Source organism: Pieris napi, chromosome 16 (assembly GCF_905475465.1).
Source record: "Pieris napi chromosome 16, ilPieNapi1.2, whole genome shotgun sequence".
Classification (NCBI taxonomy): domain Eukaryota; kingdom Metazoa; phylum Arthropoda; class Insecta; order Lepidoptera; family Pieridae; genus Pieris; species Pieris napi.
In genome coordinates, this window is record NC_062249.1 from 3,330,921 (window position 1) to 3,347,093 (window position 16,173).

The following is a 16,173-nucleotide window of genomic DNA, read 5'->3' on the forward strand; positions in this document are numbered from 1 at the left end:
CCCTAAACACCACTCTGTCTCTATTGCTATATTCAAGTGTAGGAGGAGGGGACTATTCACCCTTCTTGTGCTTACACAAGTTTGTGGTCTTCTCCCACGGAGACAAGTAAAGAGACGGGCGACTATCGGTGAGTGGCGTTTTGATATTTTTACGCCGCTTTCCACGTGCCCCTCGGCCTACTTTTTTTTGTCTTCCCTACTACAAGGGTTGCAGCACTACTGGCTATTAACAGCCGCCGGAAATGAATTGCTAAGCGATAATACGTGAAATGAGAATTAATTATCTCATCTCTCCTTAGGTCTAAATAGATCCGTAACTTAAATACTTGGCCCAACATTAAGTAGGAAAATAAAAACGTATTAAATATTTTAATATTTTTTATTTATCAATTTCTGTATCCACAATAAACAGACGCGGATTTTATTCAAAGCAATATTTACATTTTATAACCAAACGTGAGAAAATATTTGATCTTTTCGAAGCACCTTCATTATAACATCTTAAACAATTTCATAAACAAATATTTCACTTAACCAACCAATTATTGTGATGAAAAACTAACTACGCATAAAATGAGATTTAAGCTAAAAAGCCGCTCTTGTTCGATGTAACACAACTTTGTACTAAGGAACGTAAAAAAACATTATGATACAGAAATTATAAATATACACACATACATAATCTAATTGCTGCTGATTATGAAATAAATTATTAATAAATTACTGCCATACCCCTAAATGTTTAGGAAATTAATACAGAGTATTCATGGAAAATATCATAGACCATACAATATGGCAATAGATGATTCATTATAAAGTGTAACCATAGAGAAATATTTTTAATCTGTTATAAAAGTTCATAAACAACGAAAAATGAAGAACAACCTCAACTCATAGTATAAAAATTAACAGCCTAGCTTATAAAATGCACAGGTTAAGTGTAAGTTTAGAATTACATCTATACAGTACTATATCTATGGAAGTCTCAGAGAGATTGGCCGCTTTGCTTATAATTCGTCCCGAGGCGCTGCGTCTTCCTCGTCTTCTTCCGACTGTAAATATATTTAATAATTAATATAAATCGAAGTTTGAGAAGAATAAAAAATCTGTAAAATGCCTCAATTAATTTATAATTTGCATTTAGGCATTTTATTTTATATATCGTAAAAGCATAGCTAAAAAAACGTAGAATGTTTGTGTATTTTAAATATATACGTAAATGCAATAGATTTAACAGTACACATCTTGCTAATAGTGCTCATAATTCTGACTAGTCGAAGTAATACAATAACAATATAAAGAAAACAAATATAAATAATAATAAAAAGATCAAAGTGGTTTTTCATATAAATATACTTACCACAGATGGCACTGCCTCTGAAGCTTCTCCGTCAGTTTCAACAAACTTGGTGAGTCCGGCTAGCGTTCTTTCACCGTTGTAGTCCTTGACCTAAAATTAAAAAAATATTTATAATATACATACATACATATACAAATTTATTCTAAAAACATATGAAACGCGAGCTGTCAATGGAGACTTGAAAACACTTTTTTGATCGACAATTCCTATTCCCATAATCTAATTATAATCTGGTAAATATATATCAATATTGTTAATAGGACTTGTTTGAGAATTAGAAACCAGAGCATGGAATTTTCTTTAGCGCTTAAACGATGAAGGCAAACATCGTGAGGTCTCAAACCTAAATCGAAGAGCAGTCTATAAAGAAAAAAGAAAAATCGAAGAAACGCATGTAATCAAAATCTAAAAGAATAGGACTTGGGTTTACTGGATTATTATTTGAGAACTAGAAACAAAATTACAATTTACTCCCATCAGCATAATATTAATTGCGTAATGCGTACCTGGTTATCCTTAGAGTAGAGTTTGATGGTTGGGAATGAGGTAATCTTAGTGTGCTCCAACTCGTTGGCGGTGGCATCGATCTTGGCGATGACTACGTCATCATCCTTCTCGAAGTGTTCACCGAGCTGGTCATAGATTGGGACCAATTGCTTGCAGTGTCCACACCTGAAGAAGTTTAATTTAATTTAGACCTTGCATTGCAACTTTGCAACTATAAAGTATAAACCCACATTAAATATTTTTATGTATATAGTTAATTTTTTTAAATATATTTCTTTAGAGATATACAGTTAGCTTTGACGTTATCCAGCCTGTTTATTTATTTCTTATTTATAAAAAGTAGCAAAATCTAAAATTATCTGATGCCATGGCAAAAGTTTTGGTCGCTTATAATTTATATTTAAGCTTCGTTTAGTGATTGTAATAATTTTAGTACTGTTATAGTATTAATAAGAGTATTTTTATGTTTTATTCTTAGTATTTCGTAGCACTAAAAATTTTGTTTTACTTTTTCTGTTCTTTCCTCTTTTTAATATTTATGTACTGTTTCATTAATGTTGTGCCTATGTGGCGCTATAAACCAACCCCTCATCATCGCGATTCGGTGATGCAGCAATATGTCAGCTGTGCCCATACCTCAGGGACAGCTACACTCTAGTGTATATACTTTTATTTGTATTTTTGTCTCTAAGGATTGAATGGTCGGAAAAAAGTTTTACAGCTTTTTTCCGACTATTCAATCCATACATACATACATACAGATTACATAGTGCAAATTTTTTATGCTTACACTTTGGAACATGTAATCGACTAACAGAAATCAAACCGGACATGAAATGGGGATACTACACTCATTATGGAAGTTTTATAAACATTTCAGATTTTTCGCGAATGTTCATATGTAGAAGTAAACCTTTATATATGTTTTTAATTACTACGCTGTCACCGTATAGCTGTATGTCACCATTTATTACGTATATAAAGCAATCTCTTAGGTGATGCAATATTAGTCTTTTTTTTGTAAATTTCTTGCAGTCTCGCGACCGCGTACAAATTTATTCAGGGAAATAAGCAAAGCACAATTACGCATGTGAGACGGATATATTTAGTTGTACAGGCTGAATTTACAATAATTGCATTATAATTAGTTATAAAAAGGTTTAGGTTTTATGTTTTCTTGTTTTAAATATATAAAAAATATATTTTCTTCATTTGTAACCTGTCTCCAAGTCAATAAGAAAATACCTATAAAATTAATTGAATAACTCCTAATGAGTTGACCGCACTTGTGTAAACATAATTACACCATTTAATAATGACTAGACACGTAACTACGCTAACAATGAAATAAAAATTAATTCGATTGCGTAAGAAATATGGATCTATCGAGTCTGAAAAAAATATAAAGCCTAACCATTTATAAAAAAAGGTGTCACTATTCAAGATAATAAGTTGATTTTTGGACGAAAAGGAGTTCAATATGTTTTTAAAGTAGCCTTAATTAGCGTAAAGTCTAAATAATCAGTCTTTCAAAATCTTTTAAATGACAATAAAGCGACGTCATTCTCAAAAATACCACAAAATTGTAAAACAATTCATTATTACGCTAATAAAAATCTAATTGTTCTTAATTCAACTTACCAAGGCGCGTAGAATTCAACAAGAACCTTCTTGTTGGTGTCAAAGACAACTTCATCAAAGTTTTTAGCGACCAAAACCTTCACGGGTTGTGCGGACCAGTCTTCGGGCACGTCCTCGCTGAGAAGGTGCTGCTTCAAGGTACCAGCGAAGAATGATTGGATGAATTCCTGTAGAGAAGTATAAAAAAACTTACTGATCGATCTACACAAAAAATAAGAAATATTGTTACTTGGCAATATTTTACATGGAAAAAGTTGCATGTACTTTTTTATGAAAATTATTATAGCGACAGGACTATTTGAATGTATAGGTAATTTTATCTCCATACTGTATGCAGTATGGAGATAACTACGGCTACGGAATATTTTCTTTACAAAATTTGTGTTACTAAATAAGTACATTTCTGCAAATTTGTTTCCATGTCAGAAATAAAAAATGATAAACCCCTATTCGACTTAAAATTATCAATATAATGATAACACAGTGCAGTGATTAATTGCTTTCTTATCTTGTGTACGAGACAAATGCAGGATTATTAGACTTTAATAATTTCGTTGTATTATTCATGTAATAGATTAATACATAGACATCGAAAGTTTCTGTCTTAATCATTATTTAGTAAGCAAACGCCTTAAGGCTTCGCTCGCGAGGATTTAGAGTTCTTCAGTTTTTTTGCGACCCCTTCGACAATAATCGAAATATGTCAGTTATACATAAAACCATAACGAATTATGGACCTAAACTTCCTCACGAATCACATTGGTAAAACCCATATAATAATTCGTTTTTGAATTTATCGCGTTTATACAGACACGGAATTATATAATAAAAACTTGAGTATATATTATTAGCTTTTGGTTTAATTTTATTGTTGTTATAGACCTTGTTTCACAATGTATAGATAAAGTACCAAATAGCTATGCAACACATAAATTATTTTGAAGATAAATTTAGCTATTTGACACTTGATCGGACTCATAACTTATAATGGACTTTATGTGACGAATAGCGCTATCTGACAGTCGTGAAACGCAACAATAGTGTTTATCCTACCAATAAGTAATAAATAGCTAATTTGGAACTTATGTAGAACTTATCGGTACATTGTGAAACAGACCCTAAGTTTGGTAATTGTATAATTTTTCAGCGTTACTTGAAATTTTATTTTGTTTGATTTAATTATGCACTTCTTGCACTTTACCCTAAGGTTATCTGGAAGAGATGGCTTGTGAGCGATAAGGTTGCCAATTGTTTCCCTAATAATTGATGTTTTTAATGTAACGAAGTTTATATTTACTACTTAATTTGTAAATCTTCACTGTTCAAGATACCGCATTAACGCCATCGGAATATTTTAACCAAAGGTCAGAGGCCACTGTCAGATAATAATTAAGATAAGAGTAATTTTTAATAGGTTTTAAATGCAATCTGAAACAGAGAAACAGTACGTTATCAACGTCGGTTGCGATAACGCGTATCGGTTATACTCATTATTTAACTTTTATGTAATGCATTAAATATACTTTTATGACTATATAATACAATAAATCTAATAGGTATGTATGTGATCAGCCTCCTGTGCCTGACACACGGTGTCAATTTTTTTTGCAAATAGCAAGAAAGTTCATTGGTGCACAGTCGGGGATCGAACCTAGGAATGTGAGTCGCACGCTGAAGGCACTAGGCCAACACTGCGCTTTTTTTTTACTTAATAAGAGCTAGAGAATATTTTGTGGTCTTTATTACAACTTAATCGAGATCACTTATTCATACAACATAATATATTCCATCGCCATACTTACGAATTCTAGCGGAAAATTTACCAATAAAATAAAATTTTATTTTTTACATTTCAGACTATTGACGTACTATTTTTAAATAACATGATGCATTGAAGAACTTAATATTTTTCAACATACTAGATCGAACGTTAATATGTTTTCTTTTTGATATAACAGGAGGCAAACGGACAGGAGACTTTCCTGATGTCAAGTGATACCGCCGCCCACGGACACTCATATTGCTAGAAGGCTCGCAAATGTGTTGCCGGCCTTTTTAGGAATTGTTACGCTTTTTTGACATAGGTACAAAAAGTCGAATTAGTTCGAAAAAACTGCTGTGGGCAGCTGGTTCCACAATATTCCGCAATAAATATATAAATATAAATACTAGTGAAATTTCGGAATTTTGTATCCTGAGCGTTCGCTTGACCTACTTTATAATGAGGGAAGGTTCGCTAATGGACATTAAATATCAAAGAACGTCGAAACTTCCAGAGAGACCTATTTGTTGGGAACTTAAAAAATCTCATACGCATTACATTCGGCTGTGGAACTACGACAGCGCGGTTTCCTATATTCTTTACGGAGGTATAATTTTATTTATTATTCTTTTTTTGCAAAGAGTTATTAATTTCCCTCATAATTGCAACTTAGCATATAACACTTTAATGATTTATGTTTAGGTTCCGATTCTGTACACTCACGATTTGTCAAGCCTTGTAACGATAAAACCATGACAAGTTAATTGAAAGCTGTATTATTTAATTTTCTTACGAATTAAGACTTTGCTAAGTATACGTCAATATAATTTCAGTTTCTAGGGTAAGATTCAAATATTTATTGGACATACAAGAGTCATAGGTCGCGCTATTCGCGTCTGAATCTCAACCTTAAAGTAATAAATGTCAAACATAAAGTAATGGCAATGTATCTTAATAATGATTATCAAAACATAATTGATCTTTTAATATCTTCCTCGACAGTGGCAATTCCCAAATATTTATAGACTTCAGAATTTCGTGTTAACCACGGCGCACCGCTCATATTTCGCAGTGTTTTGTTTTTCATTATAATCTGTGAAAAATGTATAATACAAAAGTTTTATTTACCTCAATAGCGTTAGCAGTGAGTTCATTGGATGCAGGTTTGTATTTGGCCATGTCTTGTTCCAGGGCAATAAGACGAGCGGCTGGCACTTCTTCCTTCTTCATTCCGAAGAACTCCAAGATTCTGCAATAAAAAAAATATATTACTTTTTTACTTTGGAACTGAAAATCCGCTATGCCAATATAATCAAATCCTAAACTATCATGTGTAACATTACAACTCAGCTACCGAGATGGTAAGTATAACGCCACAATAAAAAAAAATTAATTAATTTAGCACCTATTTGTGTCTAAAAACGTTTGTTTACTGAGAATAAAATAAAATTTACGTATAATCACATGTTTATGAAAAAAATATATATTTATTTATAATTATTGGTAATTTACCTTTGATGGTCATCCTCATCAGTGTCGATGGCAACGGTCATGATCTTCTCACGATAGGTCTTAGCGACGGGCTTGAGTCCATCTAAGTACTTTTCGAAGTCACCGTTTTTCTACCAAATAGAAAGAATACTATAAGAATGGTTCCATATTATTACAATTATCTGAGAGTGTTTTAAATAAACTATGAAACTTTAATGATTTGAGACTGTGCGTGACTACGAAAACTAAATATGTAGTTGAAAAAACATTGGTTTTAATCATGGTAAAACATCAACACTAATTAACTTAATACATATAGTATAGAACGTTAAAAAACGACTTGCAGCAAGATTGCGTATACCAGTTTTGTGTTTGTTTCAAGTCAACGCGCGAAAAACATGTATGTTTTGTGAGAAAATATTTCGAATTCATTTCATATAATTCATCGAACGAACGAACGAGTCGCTTAAGTGAATATTGTCTGAGACGCTCATTTGAATATTCTCATATCTGAGTGCATTCTAAGAGGATGTAGGAATATTTAATGAACAATAAACTACCGTTGTTTTAGGTTATCATTTTGTTTCTATCGAATTTCATAATTTCCTAGAAGATTTAAATGTATTCTACCATCCATCGATTACGCAGCGAGAGGGCAATGGTCTGTAAAGTTTATTGACCTATAACGTTTGTCTTGAATATTAATTTTTATGCCGGCGAAAAGTTTAACAGCTTTCAGACATAGCTTTATGACTACAAAATCAACTTTTATAGTTAAAACAATATTGTAACTAATATTAAGAACATGAAATTATTATGTGGCTTGAGACTTCTGCTAATGTACTTAGTCATAATTATCTGAATAGTCAAGTAGGTTATCAGACAGATACACCGGTTTTTGAATCACAAGCAGAACGGTTCCCTTCGGATTTCCTCAACTATATATGCGCACATTTGCGAAAAAATTTATTCATGCAGCAATGATTCAATCGCGCGACCGAATGTTTGTGAGTAGCTGTCCAAAATTACTACTTTCACAAATTTAAAGCTCCACTAAGCATGAAGTCAGATCGTGATCGAAAGCTAAATAAATAGGTCACTTTTATCATATACTTTCGCCAGTCATGAGATCTTATCACAATTTTGCGAGAACTAAAACAATTCTTTTCAACTTGACCTTGAAAATGTTTTTACAATATAAATGATTGTTACTAATAAATGTTGATCAGTAAAAATAATTACTAACGGTAATTAATCAGTATGTTGATAAAAAGATAATTTTATATAAAGGCACAATAACATTGATATACAAAAAACCCAAGATGCACACTCAACGTCAAAAAAACGTCCTCAAAAAATGAGCGCAACATTCTAAATTGTGCGCTCATTTCAAATAGTCTCGCGTCTACAAGTGGAGTCGATGTTATTTATTTGTCTTTTTTTTATAAATGAATTTATGTACTCTTGAACTTTTTTGTGTGTGGTTTTTGACAAATATATTTACGCTATATAAAGTGTGGGTCAGGAGGTAGCCAATTTAATTTTTTTTTTAAATTTAAAGAAAAAACTTTTTAACCGGATTAAAGTTATGTATTATTATAAATTTACAACTATTTAGCATCCAACACCTTTTGTCTTCAGTCACCGTGACCACTCACGCTGTAAAGCACCCGAAAAGTCGGATAAATTTAAAATTATGTTAAATAGTTGTAAATAAAAAAGTCATGTTCGACTCCACTCAATACCTTGTCCTACCGACCACGGTCGGTCGTAAAATTTTATTGCTTTAAGTACGTATACACTGCGTTGTAATAACAACTTTATGCAATTCGCGTAAGGTTGATTTTGCAATAATATATGCTTGTAACATATACTGTTATGGACAGAAATAGTGTTTCGGGACACTTTCGAGCGTTACTTTTATATGAGACTGTGCATCTTGGGTTTTTTGTATATCAATGCACAATAATAGTATATTAATACCATAAAATTAGCGACGTGTAAGCCACGCGGTTTTGCGAACTAGTTCCTCTTTTGTCTCATTATTCATGACCTGGTTCACTGTCAGTGAACAATATATCAAAGTTAAGCTTATGAATATTTATTGCGATAATATCATAATTATCATGTAGCAGATTCAAAATCGTGAATAATTTATATTACTTTAAAAATAATTTCTAGACGGATGCAGCAATCTGAAATGAATATGATTATATCACATACTGCATAATTTAGTCATTATGCTGTCTATCTAGGCACTTTTTAGATAGTTAATGATTTTTTTTTTTAATTTCTTACCTTGGACAAAAACACGAGGAGGTGGTACTTAATTTGTCCACCAAAGATCTTGGAAGCTGTCTCATGAGAGAATTCAACAACGGTAGGCATGCTCTGTACAAACACCCAGTTTTTCAAGATGTCTTCGTTCAAGTCTTCACCTTCAAACTTGACACTTGGGTCTTCGAACTAGTGGGAAAATATTTGAGTTAGATACATGCCATATTTTTCATTTCACCAGTAGCTTTACTGAGACAATTTAATAAACATTACAATCTAGGTCTAACTTATGTAAATTAGTGATTCATATTAGTAATACTGTTATGCAATATATCTTTAGGACTGAAGTATAAAGATAGCAATCACTTGTGGAGTAAAAATATATTATACTTATTACTAATACTTTAAAATTAAAATTGAATTTTTACATGGCTGTTTTTGTTCAAATTTCTGCATATCAAGAAGTAGATAAGAATTAATTCCATAAAAACGAATGCCAAGCTAAACCAGTATTAATGTTGTTAATGTTACTTTGTTCATAAATAATTTAACCTGCACAGGATATGTATATTAAGATAAGAATTTTGTGTTTGAGTTTTAATTAGTTATTACTAGTTTCATTAGTCAAATTAATTATGCTTAAAAGAATTGTCGTTAAACTTACTTTCTTGTATAGCACAACATCTTCAGCCTTGGCTTCCAATTCTTCAATAAGTTTCTCATCAGTTACAATAGCAAATACTTGGTCATCTACCAAACCAGCTGTATTAAGGAAGGCAACAGCCTTTTGGGTGGTTTGGTCTGGGAAGAAACCAAAGATGATGACATTGTTTGCAGCAATGAGTTCCTTAGCTTGTTCTGATGATGCAACATTCACAGCTGGTGGTCCAGTCTTCTTCTTTATCCACGCAATAATGTCATCAGCTTGACGGCCACCTGTTTAGAAAAATTTACGATTTAATAATGACTGTTAATTTCCTTATATGCTAACATGCCGGTTAGTCATAAAAATGTCATTTAACATGATGTTTTCAAACTTATAAGTAACTGTAACATATTTATTAAACATTACATTATGCGAATAATTACCGACATTAATCTCAAAGTATATGATAAAAATAATTACCCGAGTATTCAATAGGGTTGCCGTTCTTGAAGAAAATGAGTGTTGGGTATCCGCGAACTTTGTATTGTTCAGCCAGATCCTGTTCTTGAGTAGCGTCAACTTTGCCGAGCTTAATAGGCGAATCCTCCTCTGCCAATTTAGTAGCAGCTTTTGCGTATTCTGGAGCGAGCGATTTGCAGTGTCCACACCAAGGTGCATCTATGACGTAGGCAACAAATTAATGATACAAAAAAGCCGCCCGGCCACTTTTCCGACAAAGAAAATTGCTTAAGGCCGGATAATTAATATTTGAGAAATGTAGATGGAATATAACAAAAAAAAAACATTCAGACTTACAGAATTCGACTAAAATGTACTCTGTCTTTGAAATAACATCATCAAAGAGCGGTTTGGTCAGCACAAGTACATTATCTTCTGTTGGTATTTCGTCTCCGATAGCGGAACCCAAAAGGGCTATCGCACAAATTGATAACAAAAATCTCATGTTGAAATTCTTAACTTCCAGTCCGTATTACTTACTATCTTCTACTCGGAAGACGAAACTTAATAAAATGCCGAAAATGCCACTTCACAACCGTACCGACTGTCTCACTCGACGTGGCAGCGTCGATCGTGTGTTTGGCTGTGATTGGTTAATTTTACGTTTTTTTAATTTGTCATTTTAAGAATGGAGAATAGGTATTTTGACATCAACTTATCTATATTGATACAAATACTTCTATAAAAATGTAATAAGCATGAAACACGGTTAATCTTTTCTAACATACCTCAGAAAATCTGTTTTATCTATATAATTGAGTATTATATAATTCATAATAATATTTATTTAATAGTTTTGCCGATTTATATTATATCTGATAAATTTGTCGTTGGATGTCAATAGTGCCGCTGTCATGCGAATAATAAACTTGACACTCGGGCACTCTTGCTTGCAGGCAGCCCTTTTCATCTCTTGATTTACTTGAATTGTCTTTGCTTATACGATGTCCCTCCACTAACCACTTGTTCTGTGTTATTAGTCTGTGATCCTTAAGAAATGCGCGAAATTGTGTTTATTGTTTAGAATTTTAAAAAAATAAATAAACTCATCCAGGGACCCAGGGTTAAATAAATTTAAATCCAAGTTTTGATAGTTTTTATGGACAAAAATGTTTGGTGAAGAGTTGAATGATTTACAGATTATATTTAAACATTAATAAAAATCAATAAAGCAGAATAATATACATACATTGGTTCAATAAGAACTATTAAAATCTAAAATTTATTAATTTAACTTTCTTGCAAGTAAAAGTCCATAGATGGTCACCAGTAAAAAAAATTATCGTTAAAATGTATCAGATCATTAAGCCACAAATCACATAAATTGGCCTTCAATCGCAGACTAGTCAATGTATTTTAGAATTTTAAAATTGGAAATCATCCAATTTTTACTCACTTCCTCACATTAGTTCAAGCTTGTAGATCATATTAATTGGAGAATACGGTAAGAAAATAATTATTAATAAGATATTTAACAATAATAGTTTACTAAACAAATTATATCAATTTCTTTATTAGTTAAGTAAATAAATAATGTAGCTATTAATTACATTTCAGATGTCAGAGATGACTGTTGTATCAGAAATATATGATGAATACAGTTACAAAACTGATAGTGCCCCAAGTAGAAAAGGAAGTAAGTTAATTTAAAAAATGCTAAAAGTATTTTATCTCACATGATCATAGAATGGTTCATTCAATGCGGTATACCTGTTAAATAAGTGACCTTAATTAAATAAAATTAATTTAACAGATGTCATATCCCAATTTCCATTTTTATTACCAAAAGAAAAAGCTAAGCGCACTTTTGATGAAGATGATGATTTGGATTTTGAAAGGCCAAGTAGAGAAGTTGTAAAAATTGGTAAGAAAACTTATTATTTAAATGTATTAATACTTTTTCCAAGCACACACAATCACTTTTAAATACATTTATTAAATGTTTAGGTATTGATGCAGATAGAATTCTTTTGTCATTATTTGAAATTAAAAGTACTCGAAGAACATACTCCATAATTGATTTAACTATACTTTTTAGAACACAGTTTTAAAACGAAAATTGCCTTAGTGGGTCTTCAAGTATGGAGAGGAGCATTTTTGTTAGGCGACTTGTTAATACATTTAGGAGTTAATGGTGAATTAGATGGAAAAACTATTTTAGAACTGGGTGCTGGAACTGGCCTTACAAGTTTTGTCGCCGGTATTTACGCGAAGAAAGTTGTTTGCACTGGTAAGAAATATTTACGCGATGGTCGCGAATATTTAAGTGAAGTCACAAGTACTATATATTTAAATAATACACATTTATTATATTATTTGTAAAGCTAGTCTATCGATATGCTTAAATAATTATTATTTATTAAATAATCTTAAGTAAATAAAGAGGTGGAAGAATTAGACAATTAAAACCCAGACAGTCTAAAACTGTAAATTTACACTGAGCAAGCAATTGGCGTAAGGGCAAAGATTAAGTGCGCTCTATCAGCTAGGTGAGGGGTACCGGGTTCGATTCCCGGTTCGAGGGCAAGTTTCAATTTAATTTAAATTTGTTCTCGGCCTTTGGGAGGATTGTGCGGTACCGGGCGAGTGCCTAAACCGCACATGGAGGACACGGTCGAATTTCTAAAGACTAGCACGAATTATAAAAAATCCTATACTTGACGCTGGCTAATGCACAAATCGTGCCAGTGCCATAAAAAAAAAGTGCGCTCTATAAATTTTAGGCCGATTCAACTTAAGCAAAAGATATATCAGAATACTTTTGCGGGAGACTGAATTGAAATCAAACCAATAAAATATCATCAGAATAATTCAGTGGTTATTATATTACAAAATATATTATGTATTTTATCTAGGTTTAAAATTCATCCAAATTCAGTTACATTTTTCAAATATTAATAAGATTCAAATAATAAATTTTCAGATATTGATTTAGGTGGTATTCTCGATTTAATAAAAATAAATGCTAGATGCAATTCCAAGTTAATTAAATCGGAATTTATAGTGTTGCCCCTCGACTTCACAAATCTTCACTGGAATGCTGCTTTATTTAAAGAAATACAACAAACTGATATTATTATCGCTGCTGATGGTAAGTTGGAGGTTTAAGATTATTCAAACAATTTATCGTTTAAGATTTGCGAACAGGTACGGTAAGGTAAGAATTAAACTAAATTAACTAAATTGTTCGTTTTTGGCCTACCCTCGTCGACTTACTATCAATGACACACAATGACGGTGAAGTGGTATTTCCAACCCTAATATATTAGATCTGCACCAGAACTCTGTATCTCCCAATAGCTAGCTGCGATTCCGTGTGCAATGCAGAATGCTGCAATGAATTTTTGATTCCGCGATCCCAAGGTTGCTGTTTCAGCGCCGCGAAACTATATTGAGAAAAACTTCGGGATCAACATTGCTTTTGCTATTGGAAGTTACAGAATCCGGTATTCTGAAGGTCTGAAGGTCATATCATGGTGCAATGGCGAATAAAATACGGGACTCCAAATAATAGATTTATTATAATGCGTATTACTAGACTTTAATTTTTATTTCAGTAATCTACGATGACGACGTTACATCAGCATTTGTATCGACAGTTCAGAAAATACTTGACACAAATCCACCAAAGACAATATATATAGTTCTAGAGAAGCGCTATGTTTTTACCATAGAGCATATGGAGTCTATAGCTCCATGCTACGAAACATTCCTAGCCTTATTGGATAAGGTTAAATGCGATTGGATAGTTGAACAACTCCCACTCAATTTCCCCAAATACTTTACGTATGATCGCGTAAAAGAATTAGTTTTATGGAAGATAAGCTCTAAATGACATTAGATTTAGTAGAAAAATATACTTTTGTTGAATTAAATGTGTTTTTTTATTAAACTGAATAAAAGATTATATAACTTTACATTCCGTATTTCGAGTAACTCTCAACTTTTCTGTTTGAAAACATCGTCAGTCCACCATCTCATTGTTCTTACTACGTGCGTAATTAAACTAATACGGCGAAGAGAAACATTGTGTCGATAACATGTTTTACCCACATTTAAAAGAAAAAATAAATACTTGTGTACAAAAAATGTGCGATTATTAAACGAGCTTTCGTTCGGTAATGAATTCCTAAACGTTATCGTGTTTTTATTTCAAATGAAATAAAAACGATAATTATGTTTTAAATAATTTCATTCAAATTTGGAATACACAATTTGCCGTAGTTTAATATAAAAAAATAAATACACAAAACACGACTTGTAAAAATTAAACAAAACATTATATCTACTGTAATTACTATTTTTGCGTGGGCCAGAGCTCATTATACTTTGTGAGATAAGTTTTTCTGAGTTCGGAATTTCGGGCTTGTTGATCCTTCTCTTTGCTCAACGCTTCAATACTCTGACCGACACAGAGGTCCCCCGTGAAATGTATTATGAGGACTTGTGTATTGAACGAGACATTTTTATCTGCACCGTGTTTTGTATAGCTAAGGTGTGGCGCCCACTCCATTTGGTAAGGGAATGTGTCCCCTGCTGCAAAGTATTACATATTAATATTTTTTTATCAAACAGACGCACGACGTGGTAGAATGGGCTTACTGTTATCTTCTGTATCTTGTGCTGTGGAATCTCCAGTGCATTCGGGGCCGCATCCACCATCTTTGAGAATACCTCGCATTGTTGTTAGCTTGCTTATTGCTTTTTCACCACTTTTAGCCATTTGCTTCGCTTCGCTTTTGTGTTTATCAATATTACGGAGAAACTTTTTCATCTAGAAGATTTATTTGTTACAAGACTTGGCCAAAAAGTACCGTCGTATTGGTGACAAATTCAGGAATACCTACAAAAACGTACAAATACATAGAGAAAAAGTGTAACGTACCGTCTTGGATACTTTTTTAGGAGGATCCTGATATGACATTTTAGGTTCCCCTGGATTACTTCCCATTACATACATTGTGCTTTTTGGGATGTTATAGTCCGAGTACACCGACGCTTGTGTTTCCAGAGTGTCTCTATCACGTCCTGACACTGTTGAGGACTTACTGTTTGTCGGTACATAGGTAGATTTTCCAGCGCTTTCGGATTGTGTTTTCTGTATAGCCCCTTTGCTTTTATTTTTCTTTCGGCCCATCGGTGTGTCGTCATCGTTCGACAAACTTTCTTCAGAAGTGGAGGGAAATACCTCATTTAAACTTAACACTTCAACGTTACAATCTTCGATATTGGCTGGATTGTCTATGTCGGCCACTTGACAAAGGTGATCGGTTGAATGTATGCTTATAAAGGATTTTTGACCGGCACATATTGCCTCATCTTCCCCCGAACTCGAAGATTTCTTTGATACAGTTACTGAAAAGTCTTACATCGATTTATAGAAGGAAAAATAAACGTTTACAGAAGAAAGAAATGGGTACGTACCGGCATAAGTGCGGCTTTCCGTCGAGTAACAAGCTATTGGTTCGTCTAAAAAATAAAAAGATTGACATTTTTATACGTAAAGTATGGATTCAATATTAAGCGAAACATACCTTCATGATCTAAGTTTTCATTTACGGGAGCGTCTAATCTACACTTATCAGTTAATTTACTAGCATTCTTCGAATGTGACATACTTATTTAAACAGTAAATTTCAGTTTGTTAAATTTGTCAAATGGCTTTCATTTTCCGCTTTGCAATTGACGTTTGACAGTTCTTCTTTTTAATATTCGAAGGAGGTTGCTTATTTTTTAATATAAAAAGTAAACGTAGTTTCGCTGAAAACAAGTTTGATGCTCAAATTTATAATTTTACTTTGATTTCTAATAATTTTCTGTGTATTAAAGCCATGGTTGACAAGCTAAGTAGGTAAATAGCATATTGGTCGTTCCCTGACCAATGTATATTTATACGGTTTACTATTTATAGAAAAGGGGCGGGAAAACGCCGATGGACACGCACTCTTTTTAAACAATTGGAGGTCGTAT

At 32.6% G+C, this 16,173-nt stretch overlaps 3 protein-coding genes across 5 annotated transcripts; 1 reads left to right on the plus strand and 2 right to left on the minus strand.

Annotated features, from left to right (window-relative positions):
- Positions 1-360: 360 nt before the first annotated feature.
- LOC125057596 (protein disulfide-isomerase) lies at positions 361-10,771 on the minus strand. The gene is made up of 10 exons (XM_047661382.1): positions 10,501-10,771; positions 10,165-10,362; positions 9,703-9,974; positions 9,060-9,227; positions 6,783-6,892; positions 6,399-6,519; positions 3,509-3,675; positions 1,867-2,032; positions 1,361-1,450; positions 361-1,052 (listed from the first exon to the last, which is right to left on the minus strand). Exons 1-10 carry the CDS (start codon positions 10,646-10,648, stop codon positions 1,008-1,010), a joined length of 1,485 nt encoding a protein of 494 aa, XP_047517338.1. The 5' UTR covers positions 10,649-10,771; the 3' UTR covers positions 361-1,007.
- Positions 10,772-11,160: 389 nt separating this feature from the next.
- LOC125057597 (methyltransferase-like protein 22) lies at positions 11,161-14,078 on the plus strand. The gene is made up of 6 exons (XM_047661383.1): positions 11,161-11,647; positions 11,761-11,839; positions 11,957-12,067; positions 12,242-12,433; positions 13,127-13,294; positions 13,761-14,078. The coding sequence occupies exons 2-6, from the start codon at positions 11,761-11,763 to the stop codon at positions 14,036-14,038; spliced, it is 828 nt and encodes a 275-aa protein (XP_047517339.1). The 5' UTR covers positions 11,161-11,647; the 3' UTR covers positions 14,039-14,078.
- Positions 14,079-14,299: 221 nt separating this feature from the next.
- On the minus strand, positions 14,300-16,046 carry LOC125057565. Of its 3 annotated transcripts, none has more exons than XM_047661334.1 (5): positions 15,738-16,046; positions 15,628-15,672; positions 15,089-15,567; positions 14,806-14,977; positions 14,300-14,736 (listed from the first exon to the last, which is right to left on the minus strand). In XM_047661334.1, the coding sequence occupies exons 1-5, from the start codon at positions 15,817-15,819 to the stop codon at positions 14,501-14,503; spliced, it is 1,014 nt and encodes a 337-aa protein (XP_047517290.1). In that variant the 5' UTR covers positions 15,820-16,046; the 3' UTR covers positions 14,300-14,500. The 3 variants fall into 3 exon arrangements, with proteins under 3 accessions (XP_047517290.1, XP_047517289.1, XP_047517291.1); XM_047661333.1 differs by having other exon boundaries at positions 14,300-14,739; positions 15,738-16,041; XM_047661335.1 differs by having other exon boundaries at positions 14,300-14,739; positions 15,089-15,558; positions 15,738-16,040.
- Positions 16,047-16,173: the final 127 nt, after the last annotated feature.

Bases quoted from the DNA above. Each gene is read 5' to 3' on its own strand.
- LOC125057597 (XM_047661383.1), top strand. From the start codon at position 11,761: ATGTCAGAGATGACTGTTGTATCAGAAATATATGATGAATACAGTTAC. The intron at 12,068-12,241 runs GTAAGAAAACTT...TATACTTTTTAG, and splicing joins TAGAGAAGTTGTAAAAATTG to AACACAGTTTTAAAACGAAA. The intron at 13,295-13,760 runs GTAAGTTGGAGG...TTTTTATTTCAG, and splicing joins TATTATTATCGCTGCTGATG to TAATCTACGATGACGACGTT.
- LOC125057596 (XM_047661382.1), bottom strand. From the start codon at position 10,648: ATGAGATTTTTGTTATCAATTTGTGCGATAGCCCTTTTGGGTTCCGCT. The intron at 6,520-6,782 runs GTAAATTACCAA...TTTTTATTGCAG, and splicing joins GATGAGGATGACCATCAAAG to AATCTTGGAGTTCTTCGGAA. The intron at 3,676-6,398 runs GTAAATAAAACT...ACTTCTCTACAG, and splicing joins TCACTGCTAACGCTATTGAG to GAATTCATCCAATCATTCTT.
- LOC125057565 (XM_047661333.1), bottom strand. From the start codon at position 15,819: ATGTCACATTCGAAGAATGCTAGTAAATTAACTGATAAGTGTAGATTA. The intron at 14,978-15,088 runs GTACGTTACACT...TAAATCTTCTAG, and splicing joins CTAAAAAAGTATCCAAGACG to ATGAAAAAGTTTCTCCGTAA. The intron at 14,740-14,805 runs GTAAGCCCATTC...AATACTTTGCAG, and splicing joins ACAAGATACAGAAGATAACA to CAGGGGACACATTCCCTTAC.